Below are 23506 nucleotides of genomic sequence, written 5' to 3'. Positions count from 1 at the left end.
TATATATATATATATATATATATATATATATATATATATGAACTCAGAATAGTATGAAATGAATTCAAAATAATGCAAGCATGTTATATTCAGGTCCAAAAAAATTGAACGTTCCTCGAATTTACAGATATGTCAACAGTGCGTTTTTAATAGTTCTCAATAGTCCCAGAATTATAGTTTAGTCCAATGAGAACTTTTAGGTACGATAACTATTTTAAACATTGGTCTCCTCTCAAATAATATCTACCCACAAGGAACATCCGAAATACGACTGACTAAAATTGTCCAGCTCCACGCACTTTTATATTAGCATAACAGATGGAATTTCGATACTACTCCAACGTGACAATTTTTAAATACATCAGATGGTAAAAGGACCCACCTGAAATGGGAAAATAATTAATCCTTCTTAAACCCCACCAGACAGTGAGAAATCCCGCCGCAAAAAAGACTTGTCAACATTTTTACTACTAATATTAATTAGATCATAATCTTAATGTCTTAAAATATTTTAAGCATAAGCAGCAGAGAGGATGAAACGTCATATTTGGAAAAATAAAGCTTCATATTAAAATGAAAAATATAAGTGTAATAACGCCAAACCGAAGTCTCTAACTTACCGATTGTTTCTCTAATTGGGTTAGGGTTTTTTTTGTTACTTTATCTTTATCGTTCGTGTTTTTTAATATTTGTATGTGCGTTCGTTTATCCGCCGGACGTTTCAATAGAGGTCGCTCTCCCTCTGCTGCTATAATTAAATCATTATTATATCAGTCTTTCATCCTAAGATTTTAGCAAGTCGTACACGATATCGTTATCGTTATAAATCCGTGTGGAGTAGATTGTGCTTTTGAAAAGAAGATTTTGAACCTAATCATATCCATATCCCCACAACACCAAGTCTGATGAATATTTCGCAGAGTATGTGTATCACCTCCATTAAATACAACTTAAATATTGCAGTCATCTCTGATCACTTTATTTATTTTTTCATATCGTTGAGTAACATAAATCACATCAGTAGTTTTACGTCTTCCTCGAGAAAATATACTTGCTGGAGTTGTTTGTTTTTCTTGCATTATTACATCATCGTATACTACTAAATTATTAATAAATTCATCATGGTGCGTCATCAATATCGTTGATGAAATCAATAATATCATTACTATCTTCGTCGAACAATTTTGCATTTTCATTAAAATCTTTAAGTGCATTATTACATCCCTGATCATCAACTGACGGAGCTACTAAATACAACTCATCACACTTCAGCCATCTCATTATTAAATTAAGTAATAATTGTGTTTTACCAGATCCAGATGGACCTAGTATTATCATTCTGAAGGAATTCGGTAATGCTGAAATATGTTTTGATGGCTCTTATTTTCGTGTCCCTGAGAAATCAATGACATCCATTTTGTAGAAATGTAATAAATAATATGGATCTATATTGTGTTTGATGTAGAACATCCACCCCCCACAAGTGGATTGACAAGAATAACAACAAAAATAAAAAGCGTGCACTTAGGAAAATGTGTAAAATGTGGTACAAATAAATATAAATGTATTTCTAATAATACTTTGGTGGTGATATTGCTACATCATTATGAAAATTACAAGGAACTCCAATGGCTAAATGCTCATGAGAAACAATATTCCACGATACAAGTATTGTGGTCCTTGAACCCGACGTGATATCCGAGTTGACGAGCGAGATCAACCAAGACCTGGATAGTATGCAATAAATGCTATTGGTCAAGTATATCACGTTCATGATGTAGCTTATAAAATCCAGATCTGCACAAACGACATATTGCAGATGTGAAGTTGAGTCGCTCGTTAAATTCCATAAAAAAATAAATATTTCATGGAATCATTAGCTAACCGATTGGTAAGATCTGCGATAAAGGTAAACTAGTATTAGGAGCCGGTAATTAATCATCCAATTTTTAAAATAATGGAATCGACTTGCTATGACCTAAGAGGATAACGGAGAAGTAGAGCAGCGATTAGTAAACTCGCTGATGCAGCAAATGTTACAAGTTATGTTGCTTTTGAATGGTTAGCACGACATGCAATGTGGCAAATTTATGTACCACCACATAAAAGATTCAGCATGCACATTTTGATGTCAGCTCTCCTAATGAAGTTCATCAAGCAGGTATCCTGTTCTGACCACACGATTCTATTACAAAAGGTATACGTCATTAGCATAAAATACGCGTTGACTGTCGTTGACATTGCAAGTAGATATAAGGAAGCAGAGCCGTTATCAACTAAAACAGCAACTGAAGTTTCATCTGCTTTTGAACAAATTTATCAACGTGGACCATTGCAATGGCCACAACTATTGAAGGTTGATCCTAGCAAGGAATTTCTTGGTGGAGTATCATCTCTGATAAAAAAACATAATGTCGCTATTAGTCGAGGACATAATGCAATTCATCGTGATCAGGCAATTGTTGAACAATTTAATCGAGCACTTGCTGAGCGTTTATTTGGATATCAGTAAGCAAAGGAAATAATTCAGAAAGATACAAGATCTCGCGAATAGGTTGCAAGATTGCCAAGTGTGATAAATGCATTAAATAATGAAATGACTCTAATAACTGCCATGAAACCTATTAATGCGATTACAAGAAAACACATACAATGACAACGACATGAATTTTCAAAACAACCAGAATTAGGTAATGTGACTGTCAGGTATTTATATGAACCCAATGAACTTGAAGGTGGTAATAAAGAGCGGCTGATCCTATTTGGAGTATTACGGCACATACAATTTCTAGCGTGGTAAAAGCGACAGGTAGACATGAAATCTACAGATTAGATTCAACTGCTCCTCAACGTGGATTTGTACGTGAACAGTTACAAGTAATTCCTGAAGATACATATTTACCACCATGTTCACCTTTCTAAACTATCACCTCGACGTCGATTACATTCAAGACAGGTCAGCATTACATTTTCGCGTGTATGACCGAAATTACTATTAATTCTGTCTACAATACATTGTCTTGGATTATTATTTTAATACTGCCACAATATTACTGTGTTACAGCTCGTACAGTGATTATTTTGCTGTTTTATCAATGTCATGATAAATTCTGAAGCGAGATCAAAGTGTCGTTTATTTCTTTTGTCACACTGTTCATAACTACCTAATGTCTTTCTTACAATATCATTGTCAATAACATAACTATTACCAGCAATTTCTTTAAAGTCTATGATAATTCACCGCAACTGAGATATTTTCCTGACTCGAGATACTGCGCGATTTATTAAGTTTGACCATTCGATACGATCATCAACGATTCAGACTTTTGTATCAGAGATGGTTAATCCTTGCGATGAATGAATTGTCGTTGAGTATCCTAGCGTCCACGGAGATTTTTATCGTTAACGCAATCTCAACAGCATTGACAGGAACTAAAACAATATAATTTAATAAAAGGTTTTGTTTTTTTGACGATCCTGGTATATCAACGTCGATATTCTGTGACCGAGTGTGAGTTGGTCGATAACACAATGGTACGGGTAGATTTGAATTTATTTTAATGTAACATTAATAATTGTTGTTGAAGTGCTTCACGAACTATCTTTCTACTTGCAACTATCAAATCATTAGGTCTCCATAAATTCCGAAAATTGTTAATAAGAGTTTTTGAAATTATTTCACGCATTATTTTACATTGAATTTTATTCGGTGTTAGTCTGATCAATTTTTTATCTCTCTTAATTTAATTCTGGATCAAATGCTCTATGATTATCAGTTATTTATTAATACTAATCCACAAAATTCCTCAGCCATCCATGTGGAGACAATCCAACAACAGATGGTGGTTGACCATGATCACCGCACATTATTACAGCAGTATGTTTGTCAATAACTAATCAATAAATATTGTTAATGTTTCTAATGAAACAGTGCATATTTCATCCCAAACAATAATCCTTGGAATATATTTCTCTCCCATTCGTTCAGGAGTCCATTTATCCCCCTTCCATCGAAAGGATGTTTGATAAGTGCATGATTTAATATTTCTTTCTTTCATTTCTCTTGCGAGTCTGTGTGTAGATGTTAATACAAATATTTCGGAACAACTGTTCAAGAATAATTCGATCACACGAGATATTTTACCAGAACATCCAGTCCCATTAAGATAAACTGTTCTTTGTTTATATTCAGGATCAGATACAGATGGTGCAGATGATAATTTTGATATTTTATTTTTTGCAATAAATTTCCTTAATTTCAACGTCGGCGGATTCAGAATAATTAAGTATATTTCACCCCATGAAGCATAAGTGCCGATATATTGCTCTTCTAGCAATCATGTATTCATGTTGATATAAAATGAATCCGCAGCGACTCTAACAGCAAACTCAGAAGCTCTATTTATCATTGATAATAGATTTATCGAAATGTACAAGAGCATCGAAAATCTTAAATGAATAAACAGCGGTGACTCTTCATCAATATAACTCGCAATTGTACCTAATTTAGTTCTGTCTGATAAATTAACATTGCTTCGACTTATAAACGTATTTTTACTCGTTGTATCAGCAATTATAAAATTAATCAATCTTGTACAATATCGTTTATGATCACATAATCCTCCTTGGGTGAATTTACCGATTATTTTTCTGCCAAGATATTTTGCGATTTTATTTTCAAAATCACAATATCAGTTATATCAGGATTTTTATCATCAGAATATTTCTTTTTTTGTGGCAACCAAACTTCCTTCTGCGGACGATATGATATAATTGCTTCACTTACAAATGACGATAATAGCATTTTCACATCGAGCATTCTGAAAAATGTTTGCCAAACCAAACATAACAAATCGGATGAAGACTTTTAACAACCTTCAATGACTCGATACAAGCAAATCCAGTCAGGTCAAAATCCGGTAATGGTCCATTTATTAATACTCTGATCATCTCGTGTGTGTGATGTCTAAATCGCTCAAAAGTGCTTAGAACACTTCCCCATACCAAGAACACTTCCAGAATAGCATGCAACCATACTAACTGAAATAACATCTCTATAATCGTATTTAGTATTCCATAATCCACCGTATTCGTATTCGACACTACTGCGTTGTATTTCTTCAAGAAAATTCAGTCTTGTTGGTTTCCTCGAATGTTTCTCTCTAGCAAAACGAATAGCAACTGAAGGAACGGTAAAACAATAACTCAGTAATTGTTCAGCATCGTCATGGGTATATTTCAACGCAAGTGTTTTGTCTTCTTTTCTCCATGGAGAGATTCTGTTCGGTAAATACCTCCATTAGGTCGTAAAAATTGATCATAATTTCCATTATCTAAACTTTGAAACAGCCTCACAGATACCGTATCATTCTTACTTATTTCGTTAATAAAAACAAGCATATATCCTTGGTCAAAATTTAAAAGCTCGATTTCGTGGAAATATTGTTACTGCATTAGTCCACACATGCGCATAATGATCAATAATTTCAATCGAAGCTCCTTTCGATTTATACCTCGATTCGTATCAAATCTCTCTGGTTATTGTTCTTACTATTATCGGGAATTTTAATTTCTTTCCTAATTCAGCGACGTCTTTGACAGATGCTCCGTTATCTTTAATTAGTTTTCCCCACTCGTTTATTATTTTACGTCTTTTATCCGTTTAACCATTTCCACTTTGTAAATTGTTCCATCACTCGTACGGCTACACAATTTATTTTTGAAAATTTCATCGAATTTGGATTATTAACGCTGGGTTTATCATTTATCGGATAAATTCCATAAATAACCGCGGTTACAGGAAACGCTTTCATAATACGGTTTGTCAATGCCAGTCAACATTTCTGGTTTGGAATTTTTACTTAATACGGCAATTTTTCATTATGAAGGACATGGTCACGTTTGTCACTGATAATCCAAGGATTATTGCCTGATTCTGCTAATTCAATAAACTGTACTCTGAAAAAAATATCTTTGATCATCGAGATAATTAATAATCGTTGCCACTCGTTTGTCGATCATTGTAGCATCGACGACCTTGTCGACACCATCTGTGTTGCGTATGATTTTGAACGTGGACCACACATGAGATGCACCATCTTTGTTAAATCCTTTCTTGGCATCATGAATAATATTAATCAAACTTTTATTTGTTGGCTCAACCAGAGCAAGCATCTGTAAGTCGGAGGATATTCTGTCAATATAAATTAATCTTTAGAAGGCTGAATTTTAATCTCTATCAATTCGTTCATATTATAATTAAGACAAGTATATATTTAAATTGATACGTTATAGACATACTATGATTCAAACAAGGAACAAATGGAAATGGCTTATCATAGGCTCTATACATCCTTGTGACAAATTTTGTGTAAACGAATTCTGCAGATATAATTTACAAAGTGTACAAGGAATAAAGTCGAGGACCAACACCGTGTTTGAAATATGGTGTTGGCGTTAGAGGAAACACGCATTTCTGTTTGTAATATGTTGCTAACAAAATACAAAGAGCTCAAAAGATATTATGATAAAAAATAATACTGATAATAACAACAAAGTTATAAGAAATGCAGAAGAGTATCTAGCTAGATTTTCAAAATCATAATTTAGACACATAATAATTTACACAAATAATATTATTATGTAAATGGATCAAAAAGAATTTGTGAGACATCCTATCATCAAGGATTATGAAGCATCCAGTGATGGTGTAATCAGGCACTGTTGACTAAAAAAAACAGTCGGTTTTGTCACTAATACTTTTTTTCTCATGTTTAATGTTGGGAAGAAAAATTACCTTTGTCATAAATTTGTTTACGAATGTTTCGGGGGTGTAATCGAAGACAGTGCAAGTGATCAATCATATTTATTGAGAAAACTCAATAACTCTTTAGATAATTTACGAGCTATAACACAGAACCTAAATTGTAAAACTGGTGATGCTGGTAGTTGTGAAAAAAGTTGAAAAAAGGGCGGTTAAATCCATAAATACAGAGACTGGTAAATAAAAATATTCAATAAATGAACACAACTGGAAAATAGTTCGATATTTGCATGTCTTCAATACAGTCTGTCGCAAATAGTATTACCGGATCTGCTTTCTCTAAGAAATATAAACAAAATATAACTTTTTATTATTCTTGAAGGGTGGTAATTCTGTCAAGCTAAGGTATCTCCGGTAAAGAAATTAAGTCGTGTTGCTACTAATATTATATTACTATTTTTTTAATTGAATTTTTTTGTCATTATATTCATTGTTATAATAATTATTATTTGAACAGTTATTTTATCAATCTGAGGTTTTCATCGTCTGTGGCGAAAGTTCTATTTTCATATAATTATCGAAGTAAAGCCAGCCGCAAAGTCTGTAGGCATTTTTATGACAAGCTGAATATCATGATAGAACGTTTATCATTTTGAGACTTTTATTGTTGAAAGGAGAGAACTCTGTCAAGCTAAAGCTCTCTCCCGTAGAGTAATTAAGTATTTACCTTGCTTTTTACTAAGAAATATTTATAGGACTACTTAATATTTTATTTTTTGTGCATCGTCGTAACTAATTTTATATGAAAATTTAACCATCTGTGTGATAATTAACACAATATAATTGAAGAAAATAGTAGAGATTTATAAAGCTCATCAAGCAAGCTATGTTACAATATCTGACTACTGTGAAAGGTACGGAAGTTAAAAAATTCGGATCTCTCGCTAGCGTGATCGAAAAAATTAGATCAGTAATAACTCACGAATATGAAACAAAAAAATTGTTAACAAGCGCGTGAGGCAGTGAAAAAATGTATGTCAGATCGTGAAAATGAAAACAAGGACAAAGTTGTTAGTGAAAATAGTAAAGGGGATTGTGAAAGTGAAAGTAGTGACGAAAGTAAAGATAGTAAAGACGATTTTGAAAGTGAAAGTATTGAGAGCGTCACTAAAGAAAATGAAAGTTACGGCAATGTCTTGGTTAATTATCCTCTGACTTTTAATCTACTTGAGGAATAATTAAAAGAAATGGACTTGACTTGTACAATTTTTATGTGATTTTTATCTTAGTTTATGGTAATATACCCATAAATCTGAAAAATTAGACAATACGTTTTTAGATAATTTAATTCAATACAAGAATGGGCATAATTCATAACCTTATCTCTATCGCACGTAATCATAATAAAATATTCTCGCTGCAGCTCATTTAATTGTTCCTGCGTAAAAAAATAATTTTATTGCCGTATTTGTCAATAATTATATGAACACTAAATTGTTCTGTATTGAACGGGGGCGATGCCATTATTGTTCTGGTGGCGTTTCAAGTTCCTCGTTGTCGTTTATGAAAACTCTCATATGTTGGTACGTTATATAATGCCTTTTGATTAAATAATTATTTGTGAAACACTCTGCGAAAATAGATTTACGATTAAAAATCGTTAAGATTTTACAATAGATTTATATTCAAATTAAGTGTCCGGATTGGTCAGTAAGTTTGAAATGAATTCTTGATAAGAACCAATTATGACAAAGCAGGTAAACAGGATTAATATGATCTTGTATAATCAAATATCCAGGCGGTACTGGATGTGTAAATGTATATAAAATATATCCTTGTTGAGCTTGACTAGATTTTTCATGATCTATTTTAAAGATTCCATCACTTTCATCACATAGAAGATTGACTGCAATCGATGAAGCTATATTTACAATTCCTGGTGAAATATGTCTGCCGCCATAGCCCACCAGCATATCTACTCAGATATAACAATGGATCATTGTTATATCTGAGTAGATATGCTGGTGGGCTATTTTTCTCCATGATTCATGTCTTTAGAAAACTTTTCGTTGATAAGATCGTCGACTGACATTTTCATTTCTAAATTCTGGTATTACAAACGTTGATAATTGTACTTTAGTTATTTTATAATGATTGAGAAATATCGTCGAATTGTTAAGAACTTTGATGATTTGCTGATTAATAAACTCAAGATCGGACATAATCTTACTTAAAAGTGGTATTGTTTCATCAATCTGTTGTTTTACGTCATTATAATAATACTGAATAATACTGGAAAATAAAGTTCGTATATCACTAAGTACACGTGCGTGCTCATATTTTACATTGTTGGAAAATAATTTGATACATTTTCGGTCAACAACTAAATAATGAAATAAATCCGACCAGTAACATCATCGCCATATTTCTTTTTGATATTCTGGAATTTTTATAAATGTTTTCTCATCTGTGATAAAATCATCTCGTTGAGGTTCTGATGATCCATGATATTCTGGAGGAACTTCAGGAAAACCTTAAACAGATCGGATCGATGACTTATAAATATCTACAACATAATCTTGTGAATATATTTCTATCACGGCTGATACGGTTGGTTCGTGAACTGTTATAGCTATTTTTGACTCTCTTCCACTAATAGATTCAATTCTGCTCTGGAATTCATTTCTGATTAGTTCGATTTAATAATTACCTGTTTAAATTCTGACAACTTGCCAAACGGGAGTTCCATCATTTTCATTTTTATTTGCAAGTACAAGCGAATTATTTGCTGGTAATCCGCCAAATGATTTTCATCGAATATTTGGCTAACTATGTTATATTCGTAATTGTGCCAGCGCTTTTTAGTTCGCTCAAATTGAAGTTGAAAAGTTAAAATTAAATTCTGGATTAGTTGAGCTCACCGATATCATCATAGTTTTTGACGGAAATGTATTGACTACAATCTTTTGTAGTACTTCGTTCGGTGTTGACATTATTTAAATCCCGATTTTCTAAATCAGGAGCGACTTCTATTACAGTCCTTGCTTCTTTGTAGATTTTAATCATCTCCGTGAACTCAAAATCTAATATTCTCCCTTAGAGTTGTTGATAATAATGAGCACAATTTGGAGTTTGCTAGCGTCGCTCTTTGTAATTTTATTATATAATCATGCAATTTTTTGTTTGTACACGTGCATATCTTTTAGCAAAGATATTAAGAATTCCGGCAATTGTTGTCGCAGCTTAAACACAAATTGTTACAAATGCTGGTGCCATCACTAGCGATGGTGTTATTGTTGATAATGATGTAACGGTTCCATCAATAACAGCGGACGCCGAATAAACAATTAAGTCAACGACAACTACACGTCTGCGATATTTGTTTACTTTTATTGAATATTCGTCAACGATATTTTTTAGTTTGGTTGTATCGAAAAACGTTGAACATTGATCGAAAGCTCATTATATTTTAATAGGTTGGAATGTAGCTACTAAATCAAGACACCAATAATAAATCAAGCCGAGTTATTTTTCTTCTGATTCCACAGTACATATTTCCTCGTCGTTTTGATCTAGCATCACTAACATAGATACAGGAGGTCCACATGAAGGAGTTAGTGGATGACTGTTACAATACCAAGTACCAAGTACTGAGAGCCTTTATATACCGGTAACCGGTACCGGTTTTATAGAGTAGTGACCATAATGCGTGGTCAGACGCTACTGTATATACTACGCTGATAATCTGCTTGTGGGGAATTTTAATCAGATTATTTTTTTAACGATATCAGTAATTCCACGTACAATATATTCTAGTTTTATTCCGAATATCAACGATATTACTCTGCGCTATCGTGATTAACTCTGAAAATGATTTAGGATCTCTGATAACACCTAATCGTTTATTAATCGTTTCAATGTCTGACATAACTGATTTAATATCTCCGAGTTTTGTGTTAATTTCAGAGTTTGACGTCAACAGTCAACGACTTCCAAAGAATTCGTCTGCGATTTCATTAAGTTTTCGAAAATTTCTACGTATATTTGAAAACAGATTTACATGAACGTCAAGGTCAGCTCGCAGCGTGGTTAATTTAGTATCTACTGTTTTATAGTCATTGTCTACATATTTTTTTGTTGTGGCATCTTCATTAGATGTTGGATGTCTTTAAAAAAAACTTTTTTATTCAAAATTCATGCTGAGTTCACCTGTAATTGTATTACCGGTATGTCGTAAACGATTAGCAACACTTTTTGCAATTTCATTTCTAATAGTCACGATTGATATATTTGAGTCTCTGATTTTACCGCCGTCAGTAAATACTAGAATATTATCCGTAGTAGCACCAAGAACTCTACGAACTATGTCATTCCATTTGATGTTACTCGTCTTTAAAACACCGTATTTATCCTGGAAAATAACAACTTCATCTCGGTCGACTCAAAGGTTCGTAAGATCGGCAAGTGTATTTTGTTCCGTAACTTGACAAATCAATATCATCTTTTTTCTTGTCTTTGATAGAAGATCTTCCGTAGATACCAACCATTATACTTTAAGATCTCTTTAAAACGATTAACGGCTACTTGCATAATCGTGCAGGACTTTATGAGGTATTCATGTCCATGACGATATAGCGTTGAGTACGGCAATTGCTTCACGTCCGCTTATTTGTGGATCTGTTAATTGTTATGTTGGTAATGTTGAATACCAGACTGGAGTTTTTATTGTGTTTACGTAATTTAAAAATTCTTTTAGTGGAGCCAACCCATGCGAATCAAAATAAACAATTCCACGTGGATCAATTACGTACGCAACCCAATGAGTACCTGGACCAGAACTATTATCAAGATTAATAATACCTGTTTCAATATTAGTTTGTTGTTTTGGTAACTGGTCACACATAAAAACACCTCTAAAAAAAATTTATATTTAATTTTTTAGCAGCATCAAATGAATCAAAATTTCACATTGAAAGAATTAACAATGTGTTCCTGGAAGTTTCAACTCTTTTTCGTATGAATAAGGAATTCCCGGAAGTCTTAGACCTTTCCCTCTTTTTTTATTCTCCCTCTAGTTATTTTTTATAACAACACATTTACCAAGACCTCCGGCAGCACCACTTAAGGCACCAAATTCAGCTGTTTTTGTAATAACTGGAGATGTAGCTAGTAAAACTGCTGCATGAAGTGGAGATATACCGCCTGTTTCAATTTAGTCTTTAATTGTACCCGCCGTAAGATTTAGTTTAATGCCTTTTTGATTGTTTGGCGCTATTGAAATGTCTGAGTTGACGTTCTGACAACGATAGTTTATTTTGGCCACCTGTGATCTGATCTTTTTTAAGAGATATTTTTATTCCTTGGTTTTTCGCTGAACTTGATTAAATCATTTAAATCTGACCAGGTGTCAGACTGACACTAACTTGATGATATGACATTATAAATATCGTCAGTAATTTAATTGCATGTTTTCTGCTGAAACATCGATAACTCTCATTCATCCACCAGTACCTTCAGCTAACACTATTTAATCGCTGAGTATAACTGGAATTGGTCTCTAATTAACACCACCAGCTGAGTTTACACGAGCTCGACAGTGAATATCAACAACATATTGCTTGAATAAATATAAATGTTCCAGCGAAAATTCATAGATCGGATACAGATTTATAAAATCTAACTGTGATATTTGTAAACCGGTTTCTATATTTTCATCACGCCCCATAAATGTCATTAATCGATGATATGCACGTGCTATGTAGTTATTTTCAAAATTTAAAATTATATCTTCAGATGGTTCTTGATGGCTATTTATCAGTAAAGAAATTTCACTAACTGTAAGGTTGTCACATATCATATGACTACTTTCTTGATTATCTTGTCGGTCAGCATTTTGTAAAGTGATAAGTATATCCCTCGGTTCAGAAACTCCTTGTTCTGATGCTATATTCCATGTAAATAACCCAGCAACATTGCTTTGAAAGCTATATTTAGTTACTGTCAATCATGATAACAATGATTTACTGCCTGAATCCATACAAGAAAGTAATCCTTGTTCTTGAGCAATTGATGGAGTCATTACTGGCATCCAGAGTGAAAGTTTAAATAATGTTACTTTACCATCAGCAACGGCGTTTGGTCGCCAAACAGGATCATTATCATTATCCTTTCTCACAAGGACAACTGTATGTTTCGCACCAAAGATACCTTTTCTAACATTTCTACAGAATCCAAAAATATGTGATAATAGAAATTGCACATGAAATCTTCTACGGCCGTCTTTTAACGTTGATTTACGTATAACAAATCAGCATCACCGGCGTTAGCAAAGTCTCTTGGTCTTTGTATATTATACGGCCCGGAATCACGATGATTAGTGTTATCTTTGGCGAACATCATTGACGGTCCAGCTGATCTAGTATACTCATCTGAATATCATGCTAAATGTAACATCTTAGTAGCAACATCGGCATCTTTTTGAATTGTTTCAATGTTTTTTCCGTCAATCATGTACGTAGCGCTGACAAACAACGCCATAATCCATTATTTACAAAAACAAAACCAATTATAACATCGGCTCCATATGCTGTATTAAAAGGGACATCTGTTACAAGATCTCTTTCAACTTCAATAAACACTTCAGCAGGTAAGAAATGTCTGCTAGTATCATGAACTTGTAGTTCGATTCCACTGGACAACAAATTTTTACAAAAGTCATGTTACTGAAATAAAATTAGTCAATTCTTATCAATTTTTATGTGCTGAACACGAATATGACAGTCAAATTGCAAAATTGGCTCTAGTTTTTTTGTAATCTGCAAGAAATTAATGTTTACATAACGAAATGCATTCCAATAGTAAAAGGTCAACTGTAATAGCCTACCTATAAAAAATCAAGTCATTGACTACATCTTAGATTTCTTCGCCTGTCTCTTGTACAGCTGTTCGGGAGCATCTCTGAGGAGTGTCCAGCAGTAGTCAGCCAGCATTGTAGTGGACCATTTTCCCTGGTATCTTTGTTCCATTGTTGCGATATCTTGATGAAAACGTTCGCCGTGTTCATCACTAACAATACCACAGTTGCTAGGAAAGAAATCCAAATGGGAATGAAGGAAGTGAATCTTTAGAGACATATTGCAGCCAAGTTTCTTATACTTCATCAACATGTCTTCTACTAGTTCCTTATAGTTTTCTGCCCTAACATTTCCGAGGAAGTTTGTAGAAACTAGGCGAAAAGCATTCCATGCTTGTTTCGCGTCACCTTCCAGCAAGTTGTTGAACCGGTCATCTTTGAAAAGCTCTCGAATCTGAGGACCCACAAAAACTCCCTCTTTAATCTTTGCTTCGCTGAGTCGAGGGAATTTTTCATGCAGGTATCGGAATGCTGGCAAAGTCCGGTCAATGGCTTTCACGAAGTTCTTCATCAAACCTAGTTTGATGTGAAGGGGTGGTAGCAAGATTTTCTGAGCCTCAACCAGAGCTGGGTGTTGGATATTCTTCTCTCCAATGGCTACATTCTGCCTGTGAGTCCATTCCTTCCTCATGTAGTGCATTTCCCTTGCTCGGCTATCCCACTCGCATAAGAAACACATGTATTTTGTATATCCTTGCTGCAGTCCCATTAAAAGGGCAACTACCTTCAAATCACCACAGAGGTGCCAGCTGTACTTGTTATACTCAATGGAATTCAGTAGCTGCCTTAAGTTATCGTATGTCTCTTTCATGTGGACAGCATACGCTACTGGAATAGATGGAAGAATGTTTCCATTGTGCAAAAGCACAGCCTTGAGACTCAGTTTCGAAGAGTCCACAAATAGTCTCCATTCTTGTGGGTCATGAGTGATTTTTAAAGCATTCATGAGGCCCTCAATATCGGAACAGAATATCAGATTACTTTCCTTTCTGAAGAAAGGCTCCAATTGCTGGTGGCGCTTTCGATATGCAGTAATTGTGACATCTTCTTCTAGAAGATTCCATTGTTGGAGTCTTGATCCTAGCAATTCTGCCTTGTTCTTTGATAAGTCCAAATCACGAATCAGGTCATTTAGTTCTTCCTGTGTTATTCTGTGTGGGGTTGATGATGCACCACAGTGAAAATCTGGATCACTGCATGCTGATGGACCAGGAGAAGAACAGGTCGACTCACCTTTGTCTTCGTCAGATGAATCAAGAGAATATTCTGCTGGAGGTTCTGGAATAGGAAGTCCCTCACCATGTGGAACTGGTCTCAATGCAGACAGAATGTTTAGGTAGACTATTCTCGACTTCTTTCGCTTCGTTATTCCGCCGGAAAGAGGAGGAACCAAGCAGAAGTAACAGTCATTTAGGTGGTTGCTTGGCTCTCTCCACACCATTGGGACTGCAAACGGCATTGATGACCTTTTGCAATTCAACCACTGTGAAAGCTGTGTTGTACATGTAGCACAGCATATATGCGGAGCCCAAGGCTTGTCTTGGTCACCAACCTTGCATCCGAAGTAAAGATGATATGCCTTCTTCACTTGAGAATTGATACTTTTCTTCTGGTTGGCAAATGTCACTTCCCCACAAATATAGCAAAAATTGTCCGCGGTATTAACACACTTTCGAGGCATTACTGTTCTTTATTGTACGTAAATGGATAAAATAATAAGTTTTATGTAACAGTAGCTTGAACTGTCTCGCACAACGTCTAAAATATTTTAAATGCTGAACCTATCCGATTGGGCTTTATATAGTACACTGCTTACGTCAGCTTCAGCAGCCGCCTGGCATTAGTATAATAGGCCTACACATGTATAGTACACTGCTGACGTCAACTTACTTCAGCAGCCGCATGGCATTAGTATTGCATTGCATCAGAAAATGATGCAATCAACTGTGGATGATGTGAGCATGATGGTATTATGCAATGTTACATCATTATTCCGGATGTTGCTGCAGTCCTACTGGAGAAATTTACACAGTGAAACATAGAAAATGAGGTATATGAATATCTTCAAAACGAGAGCCAATACAAATTTTTCACGGTTATATTCGTGTTCGGCACACCAAAATACTACAGATTAGGGCCTTTTCAAGTCAGTAATGATTTCACTGTTGACCAGTGTTCTTCCTCGTGCGTTAGTTACACGTGCGTCATAAAAAATAATACTGATAATCGCGTATAGATTCATCTGTGAGACTTGGTGCATCCATATCAAACAATGGATCCGATATACGTTTAAACATCTTATTATAGCTATCTTCGTATTGATTTGCAGCTTGCTTTATTATTTTACTGACTTTTGTAGACATAACTTCAGTGATGGGTAATTTTACTGGCTGTGGTTTTCTTCGTACTAATCGAGCTAATCTTTCTGTAATCAATGAAGATCCTTTACCGGCAATATTATCAACAGCACCAATAAGTTTATCGCGAATAGTTTCAATAGCTTTCATCTCTAATTGTTTGCAATTGGTATTACTTTTGGAGACATTCTCTTTATAAAAAAAAACTTAACAACATCACCAAATCCATCTCAGTAAGTAACTTTGTAAGTTGGTAATCGTGAATTTACCACTCCAACTAATAATGTCTCACGCTGAGCATTGTGTATAATCATTTTTTAAATTAAACGCTGATTAATTAATTGTTCCCAATCGCTGTAATAATCATCAGCAATTTCATTAATAAGAGAGTGATAAATGTTACGATCCATAACATCACCTGTAAATACTCTTCGACAAATATCAGATATTTCATTAATAATATCTGGATAATTATTTCCTGCGCGTTTTCCTCCGAACTTCTAGTCGGTCAATATCGGCAAGAAATCTGTCAGGACAGGTACCTAATCCACTTCCTCCTGGTGAAATTGAGTAACCACTTTCAGTGGCTGGGAGAGGTTTAAGTTTATGTTCTTCAAGAAATTCATTTTAAAAAATTCCTTTTACAGCAGCAAAAGGACGAACAATTCTACGCATGCGTACTGCTTCTACCTCTTGCTTAAATGTAATAAAATCCTGACTAGAGGTATCTAATGCATAAACTTGGCATAACTAGTATTAGTATCGATTTCTATAGGCTACATGTACTTCAGCAATCCATTTTTTAGGTTCTCGATATTCAACAAATTCGCTTTTCAAACAATTTTCTCCATCTTCATTTTAACCAGCAATAATCGATGATATATGTATATCATTAATTTCTGATTTTACATCTTCTTTAAATACATTTCTTGTCGAGAAGGTTGTGGTTCTTTTTCCATAACCTTTGTAATAGGTTTAAATAATTTGTCTGTACCTTCCGCATATTCAACTTGTGCTTCTTGTCGTCCTTACAGTTTTCGTTTGAGAAAATTATGAACAGGAAGATATTTTTAATTGCTTCCAATCTTTCTCTAGCTAATCTAGCTGTGTAAGACTCCGTACCCGGTGTCAATGTTGATATAATAATGATTTAATTATAGGTGCGAACTCAATGAAACGTGCTCAATCAAACGTGCGGCGGGTTAAGAACGCACATACAAATTTTAAAAAAAACACGAACGACAAAGATAAAGTAACAAAAATAACTAACTAACTATCCCAATTAGAGAAACTCTCGGTAAGTTAGAGGCTTCGGTTTGGCGTTATTACGCCTATATTTCTCATGTTCGCAGGAAGCTTTTTTGTTCTTCAAAAATGACGTTTCTGCAAAAGGTATGTTCACAGTCTCTGCTGCTGTATGTAACCAGGAAATACAGGTATTCCGCTATGGAAGAATAATAAGAATTGGTATCTGACAATTCATTCAAGCTCTTTAATGGTTTCACTAATTTGTTAGTCCTTACATTTTGCATTATCGTCATTCATTTGTTCGACGTGCATAGTCCAGTCGAGACAGTTTGCTTCTTTTGTGCGTGAAATGGAGTCGAATTTTGAATGGATAAAAGCAAAGTTGGTTTCATTGAGTGTATTCAATGCACTTTAAAGATATTAGTATGGCTGTAAGTTCTCCAGTAATAATGGAGGCCCTATCCACGATTTGTCTTAAGATAGTGTCAAGCGGTGACACAACACCATTTCCAACCCTGTCTTCACGGGTGCAAACATTCGTTTTACAGAGCCACACGTCCACGATATGAGGCTCCGATTGGAAAGACAACATGAATGTTAGACAATCTCCATCATACCCTGTTAACACCATGTTTTGATTTCATTTTCTTAAATGCGGCTACTGTAATGTTAAACGGAAAGCAACTATCGTAGCTCTTTAAATCACAGTCGAAGTATGTTTTGTTGTATGTCCCAAAATACCAAAATTAGACCTGATAATAGCATGTATGTCAAATTTGTTTTGTTTGTTCTGAGAGCTGTACATTTGCTGTCATTGCAACAAAAATAGCCTTCATGTCTGAATCTTAAAACCACTGATTGTTTTAGACTCATCGAAATGATTGTAAGCAGGAGACATACCTCGCAGTTTAGGTTGCAGTTTTCTATTTTTCCGACATATATTTTACCACTCATCTAAAGAAATGTTTTATTAATTTGGTACTTACTGATAGCCTAGCATCTTGCAAGCCACCTTTGCATCTAGATCGTCGAAAGAATTGTCACAGACTGTGCCCCATACCCCATTATACAACACTTCAAGACGACCTGACACGACACGAGCACTGGTACCATCAATCGTTGCTACAACACACAAATATATATATATATATATATATATATATATATATATATATATATATATATATATATATATATATATATATATATATATATATATATATATATATAATATCACGCATGATTTGTATTGTAACACAATGTAAAATATACCTTGTATTAGAAAATAAAATATTTTATTATCAATTTAGCAATATTTATAATTTTTCAAAATGAGCAAACCGCGCTTCTTATAAAATATAAAAAGGCTGCTGGTAACAAGTTTGGGAATAGAGCTTAAGTTGAATGTTAAGTTTCACTTTTCCATTATTATATTAATAAATAGATATTTTTAATGTTTTGGGAATAAAATAGGGCACGTATAACGTTCAGTGTGATATTAATCAATGTTCCATCGCACTGTACTGGTATAATATCTGAACTGAACTGCGTCATTTCAGCTAAACAGTATATGACTATTCTGACTCAGTATTACTCATGATACTGCAAAGGCTTTTCAGACCTTGTAGGCATATATCGAACTGTCTCTACATATGGTAGTATATACAATTGGAGATTTAATTACATCAAGTTAACATTATCACTAAGCGCACATCAAAAGGAATGGTATAGGACATTGTAACAGTTAACCTTCGAAGAAGTATTAAACATTTAAATACTCACTGAGTTGACTTAGGGCTGTTAAGTATTGGTCTTCTGATATGGGCACATTTTAATGTTTAAAACGTAGTAGAAAATGGTTTTAATTTATATATTGCTGCATAGTTTGGCGTAGATACAACCTGCAGTATGCGAATGGGCTGATTAGATGATTATTGTGCATTAAGTCCTATTTCGTTCCTGGCTCATTTTCTGCACTGGAACCATATTCTTGTTTAATTAAGTCCTGCATCAACCTGTCCACACTATTTCCATACATGTATTTTCAGAAGCTTGTATTTAATAAAGGGCTTATTTATATTTATCCGCGATGTGTCAATTGAATAGCTAAACATATCGTGCAGTGTAAAATAAGTCCTTAATATACATTTCACAGATCTAAAAAAGACCATAGAAATCCTCGTATTAGGCATAATAATCAAACCGTCCGCTGCGGATTACGTTCCATGTCGTTGCATGAAAATAACCAGGTAGCTGAGTAAAGGAAATATCGATGTTTGCCGCGCTAATGCAGCACGCTACGTCTAGTTTCAAAGGTTGCTTTTGTATTTGAAAAACAGTACAGTATTGATTTTCATAATTTAAAAAGGATGTACAATATGAGGCGGTGGCAAATGATAGTTGCGTTAAGTTTCTTCTTTGCTTTAGTGCATCTCCATGTGTAGCCCTGACATAGGAAATGCATTATATGACCTTATAGATCTGCATCCTTGCTTCAATGTATGCCTTGTCAAATTGGTCTGTGCTATTTTATGGCGCACATCACAGGTAACAAATGCAAAAACAGGACCACTTTAGTAACCAAAATGTGAGACCTGGCATCAGTACAAATAGCAATAGATAAAACAACAACTCAGATAAGGAAACGGGTCAATTTTCTGACTCTATCGCTTTAGAGACTTGACCAAGTGGAAACTTGAAAAAGAGTTATAACGCTTGAAACGGGTGAAAGGCTTTCGGCTTTTTTGAAGCTAAAAAACATGTAGATGCTTCTATGGCAACGCCCCCAAAACAAGGGAAATACTGAAGAATATTGGTATACATGCCTTCTGCAGGCACATCAACTTTACATAGTAAAGAACGCCAAAACGAATGTTCACCGTTTTTCACACTATCAAAACCCGTCCTACCACCAGTGCAAAATAAGAGTGAAGTGCATAGTTCAAGCGATCAATGTGATAAAATGTAGCAATTAAAAAGTTCCCAATAAAAGGTGACAAATTATCTGACCACATGACAGATCTGCTGTATCATATCAAATCCAGGCTCTCAAAATTCAATCATGTTAGATCTAGTCCTTAGAAAGAACATTAGAACGCTGATGCCAATGGAAATACATACCCTAATATAGATAGAGAGGAATAAACTCATCAGCCATACTTCTCTAAGGATCCGATAGCAAAGTTGGAAATTTACAGAGTATGGATAATAGTGATTCCTATGATACCGCACGATGACAAACTGGCAGATGTTCTGTACTTCCGGCAGTCCAATAAATGGTTAATACAATAATGCAACAGAACGACATATGTTTAAATGCGACTTCTGATGAAGTTAGTATTCTGCATTAAGAATAACAGAACTAACTGTTTGCCATGTGGGGAACTTCTTGACAGAAAACAGTCGAGTAAGTGTTAAAAATATCGCACCGCATAAATATTTCAACAGAAGACGATGATATCCGCTATTAACATTAGTAATAAGTACTTGATAAAGCTTGCAATACGTTACTAAAGTGTTTCATTAGAATTTTGTAAACTAAAAATTTAATGCAGTCTTGGCGAGATGCAACGGCAATACCTGTACCTAAACGTAGAACGGGGGAATCAGATCCTTGCAACTGTCATCGTCTATCATTAACAGGGTGTATTTATAAGACCATGCAACGGATGATAAAGGATACATTAATCTGGTCCTTCAATATAGTAACCTATCTACTGTCAGACGTTCAATGTTAATTCAGACTCCATAACTGTCAGACGTTCTGTGTTGATGCAGATTTCATAAATGATGGTTGATACCTCGACTATGCAATGTGTAAATTTTGGACCAATTGCTGTTGACATAGACTGCAGAGCTGTCTCTCGTAATCTGCTTCGTTCCATTCAGTTTTGGGGATATCCATCAAGACACTGTCACACAAATATGGGACTTCGGAATTTAAATGACAGCAATGATGCACTTGAAAATATTAGATGTACGAACGTCACCAGCTTTGAAGAAATCAGTTATTTCCCTTTAACGGTAAGGTAACTCCAATCAATATCTACATACCAAATTGTTGTCTTGTCCATAAATACAATATTGATATAGATACTTAATCCAATGTGAAATCAGGGACTGATACTTGTTTTGGCAGTTCTCCGAATACGTATTGCAGGAAGCCTCTTTGCTGAAGCAAATTAAAGATCGGTTTACCTCATGGCAACGAAATCAACATTAAATTACACACACACACATATACTATCTTCTGGTTCATTCAGTCCCTAAGTCAGGTATGATGTCATCTTCATCTAGAATCTGCCAAAGTCATTACGGACAATCGTCAGCAGATGTGTGGATAGTTTAAACTTCAAAATTAATATTTGGTGCCAATTCAAACAGTGTTCTACCAATCCCGTACTTTTTGTTTCTTTTTCTTTTGTTTCACGGAAAATTCCAAGAACTATCCTTCCTTCGGGACATTTCTTCAGCCTACAAAAGTTTCGAGAGTGGAAAACAATGTTGCATCCCACATCACAATTGCAAACAACTTGACAGAAAAATATATTTATTCGTATATTCAAAGATTCTGTTCGTTTTGTTTTCCGAGTTCCTTTCCACGCAAAAATGATGCATATACATCGATTGGATAATTTATTAATACTTAATGCATAAAAGCAAATAATATGCTGAATTCATCACATGCATTTTTCTTTTCTTAGTATTATTCGTATTTGGCGAACAGATAAGCCGAAGAAGTTGCTATACCGTCACATATTTATTAATATGATTATGGAGACTCTAATGATCATGCTAATCGTCTTGTTCCAGCTATTTCAATTTACTTAATAAAATATGCTCAGTGAAATCTCAACAGTACACAAATCCCATTATTTTTGAAGGGAATGCTTCATATAAAATAATTCATAGAAATGAAGTGGTCTCATTTGGTTGATGCGCAGGACATACATATCATATATACACAGCAATGAGGGTCCCTATCCAGTGTTAGTTGACAATGAAAGGAACTCAAGTTTTGTGGTGTGTATCGACTTTCATCATGACAGACAAAAGTATTTTAAAGCAAAGTCGATTTAGTATCGTTTTTCAAGATGTATCGACTGATACAATCTTTCCAACTAATGCAATTTATATACGTATCTTGTGTGCATGAGTGTGCATGTTTTACAATTTCCGTTTGGTATTTTGGTACGTTACTCTATCTGACTGAATACGCTCTTATTGCATCATTTTGCAACATCTAACACAATCATTAAAACTTTACTCCCATTTCGCCTAGATACTGCTTGCAAGTAAAAAGACTTCCTTGTATGACGTAGAAAGTAACATTAATGTCTTAGCAGAAGACAAAAAGAATGCTGATTGAAGCCACCACAAGGTCGATTATACTAAGGATCGCATATTATTACAGGAAACATCAAACAACATTATCTGCAGTGGGAATAGGGCCTATGCTGTGGTTCGTGTTTTTCCACTCTAATGTTTCCTTGGTACTATATATGTAGGCTATATATGTGTGCCATAAAATAGCACAGACCAATTTGACAAGGCATACATTGAAGCTAATGGCCGGATTAATCGTGCAGTAGCAATTCTAATAATTTCAATAATGCCAACAGTATAAATACTTTTTGACAAGTATAAAGCTAGACACATATCAGTTTATGACACACGTTCTAATTCATCATTACATTTTGGTATGTTGTGACAAGGAAAACATTTCAAAGCATTTCACAACTTAAAAACTTGGTCATTACACAAAATCAGTATGGTTTTGCAGAAATATATCTTTTATAACTCAAAAGCAGCGAGGATTTAGATTTTGAAATCGACGGAAAGTCAGCCCTTGTGTTTTTTCATTATATTTGTTACTTGTGGCATTAAACGGTATTAAGCCAAGGCCGCTACCGTGGAAGGCAATTTCTACTCTGGAACCAAACATACGGGATCGGGTACCATCAAACGCCACAGTTGTACATTAAAGTTAATATAAATGCAGAACAAGACGTGACACCTTTTCACTTCTTCATGCAATCACTACACTAACTGAGCCAATCTGCCGTTATTGGATCATATTGTAGGTGTTAGAAAAATCATTAATTTTGTTTCTGATTGTTTTGGACATTTGCCTATCAGTTCAGAATGCACTCAAGAAGCCTTACAGTCTAAAGGGAACAATACAACGTTCATTGCATTCCGATTCTTGGTTTATGCATAGGATGA

The 23506-nt window shown here is 34.5% G+C and overlaps 1 protein-coding gene across 3 annotated transcripts in view; it reads right to left on the bottom strand.

The window, feature by feature from the left end:
- Window positions 1–23506, bottom strand: part of LOC149777711 (properdin-like) — an 84018-nt gene that overhangs the window by 11533 nt on the left and 48979 nt on the right. For all 3 annotated transcript variants that reach the window (XM_089938764.1, XM_089938763.1, XM_089938765.1), the window contains one exon: window positions 18268–18403. In XM_089938764.1, coding sequence (XP_089794890.1) covers window positions 18268–18403 — 136 coding nt within the window. The remainder of the gene's footprint in view (window positions 1–18267; window positions 18404–23506) is intronic.

The sequence above is a fragment of the Sinohyriopsis cumingii genome, chromosome 17, assembly GCF_028554795.1.
Source record: "Sinohyriopsis cumingii isolate HCF-2022 chromosome 17, ASM2855479v2, whole genome shotgun sequence".
In the NCBI taxonomy this organism is placed as follows: Eukaryota; Metazoa; Mollusca; class Bivalvia; order Unionida; family Unionidae; genus Sinohyriopsis; species Sinohyriopsis cumingii.
This window is presented reverse-complemented; position numbering and strand designations above follow the sequence as displayed.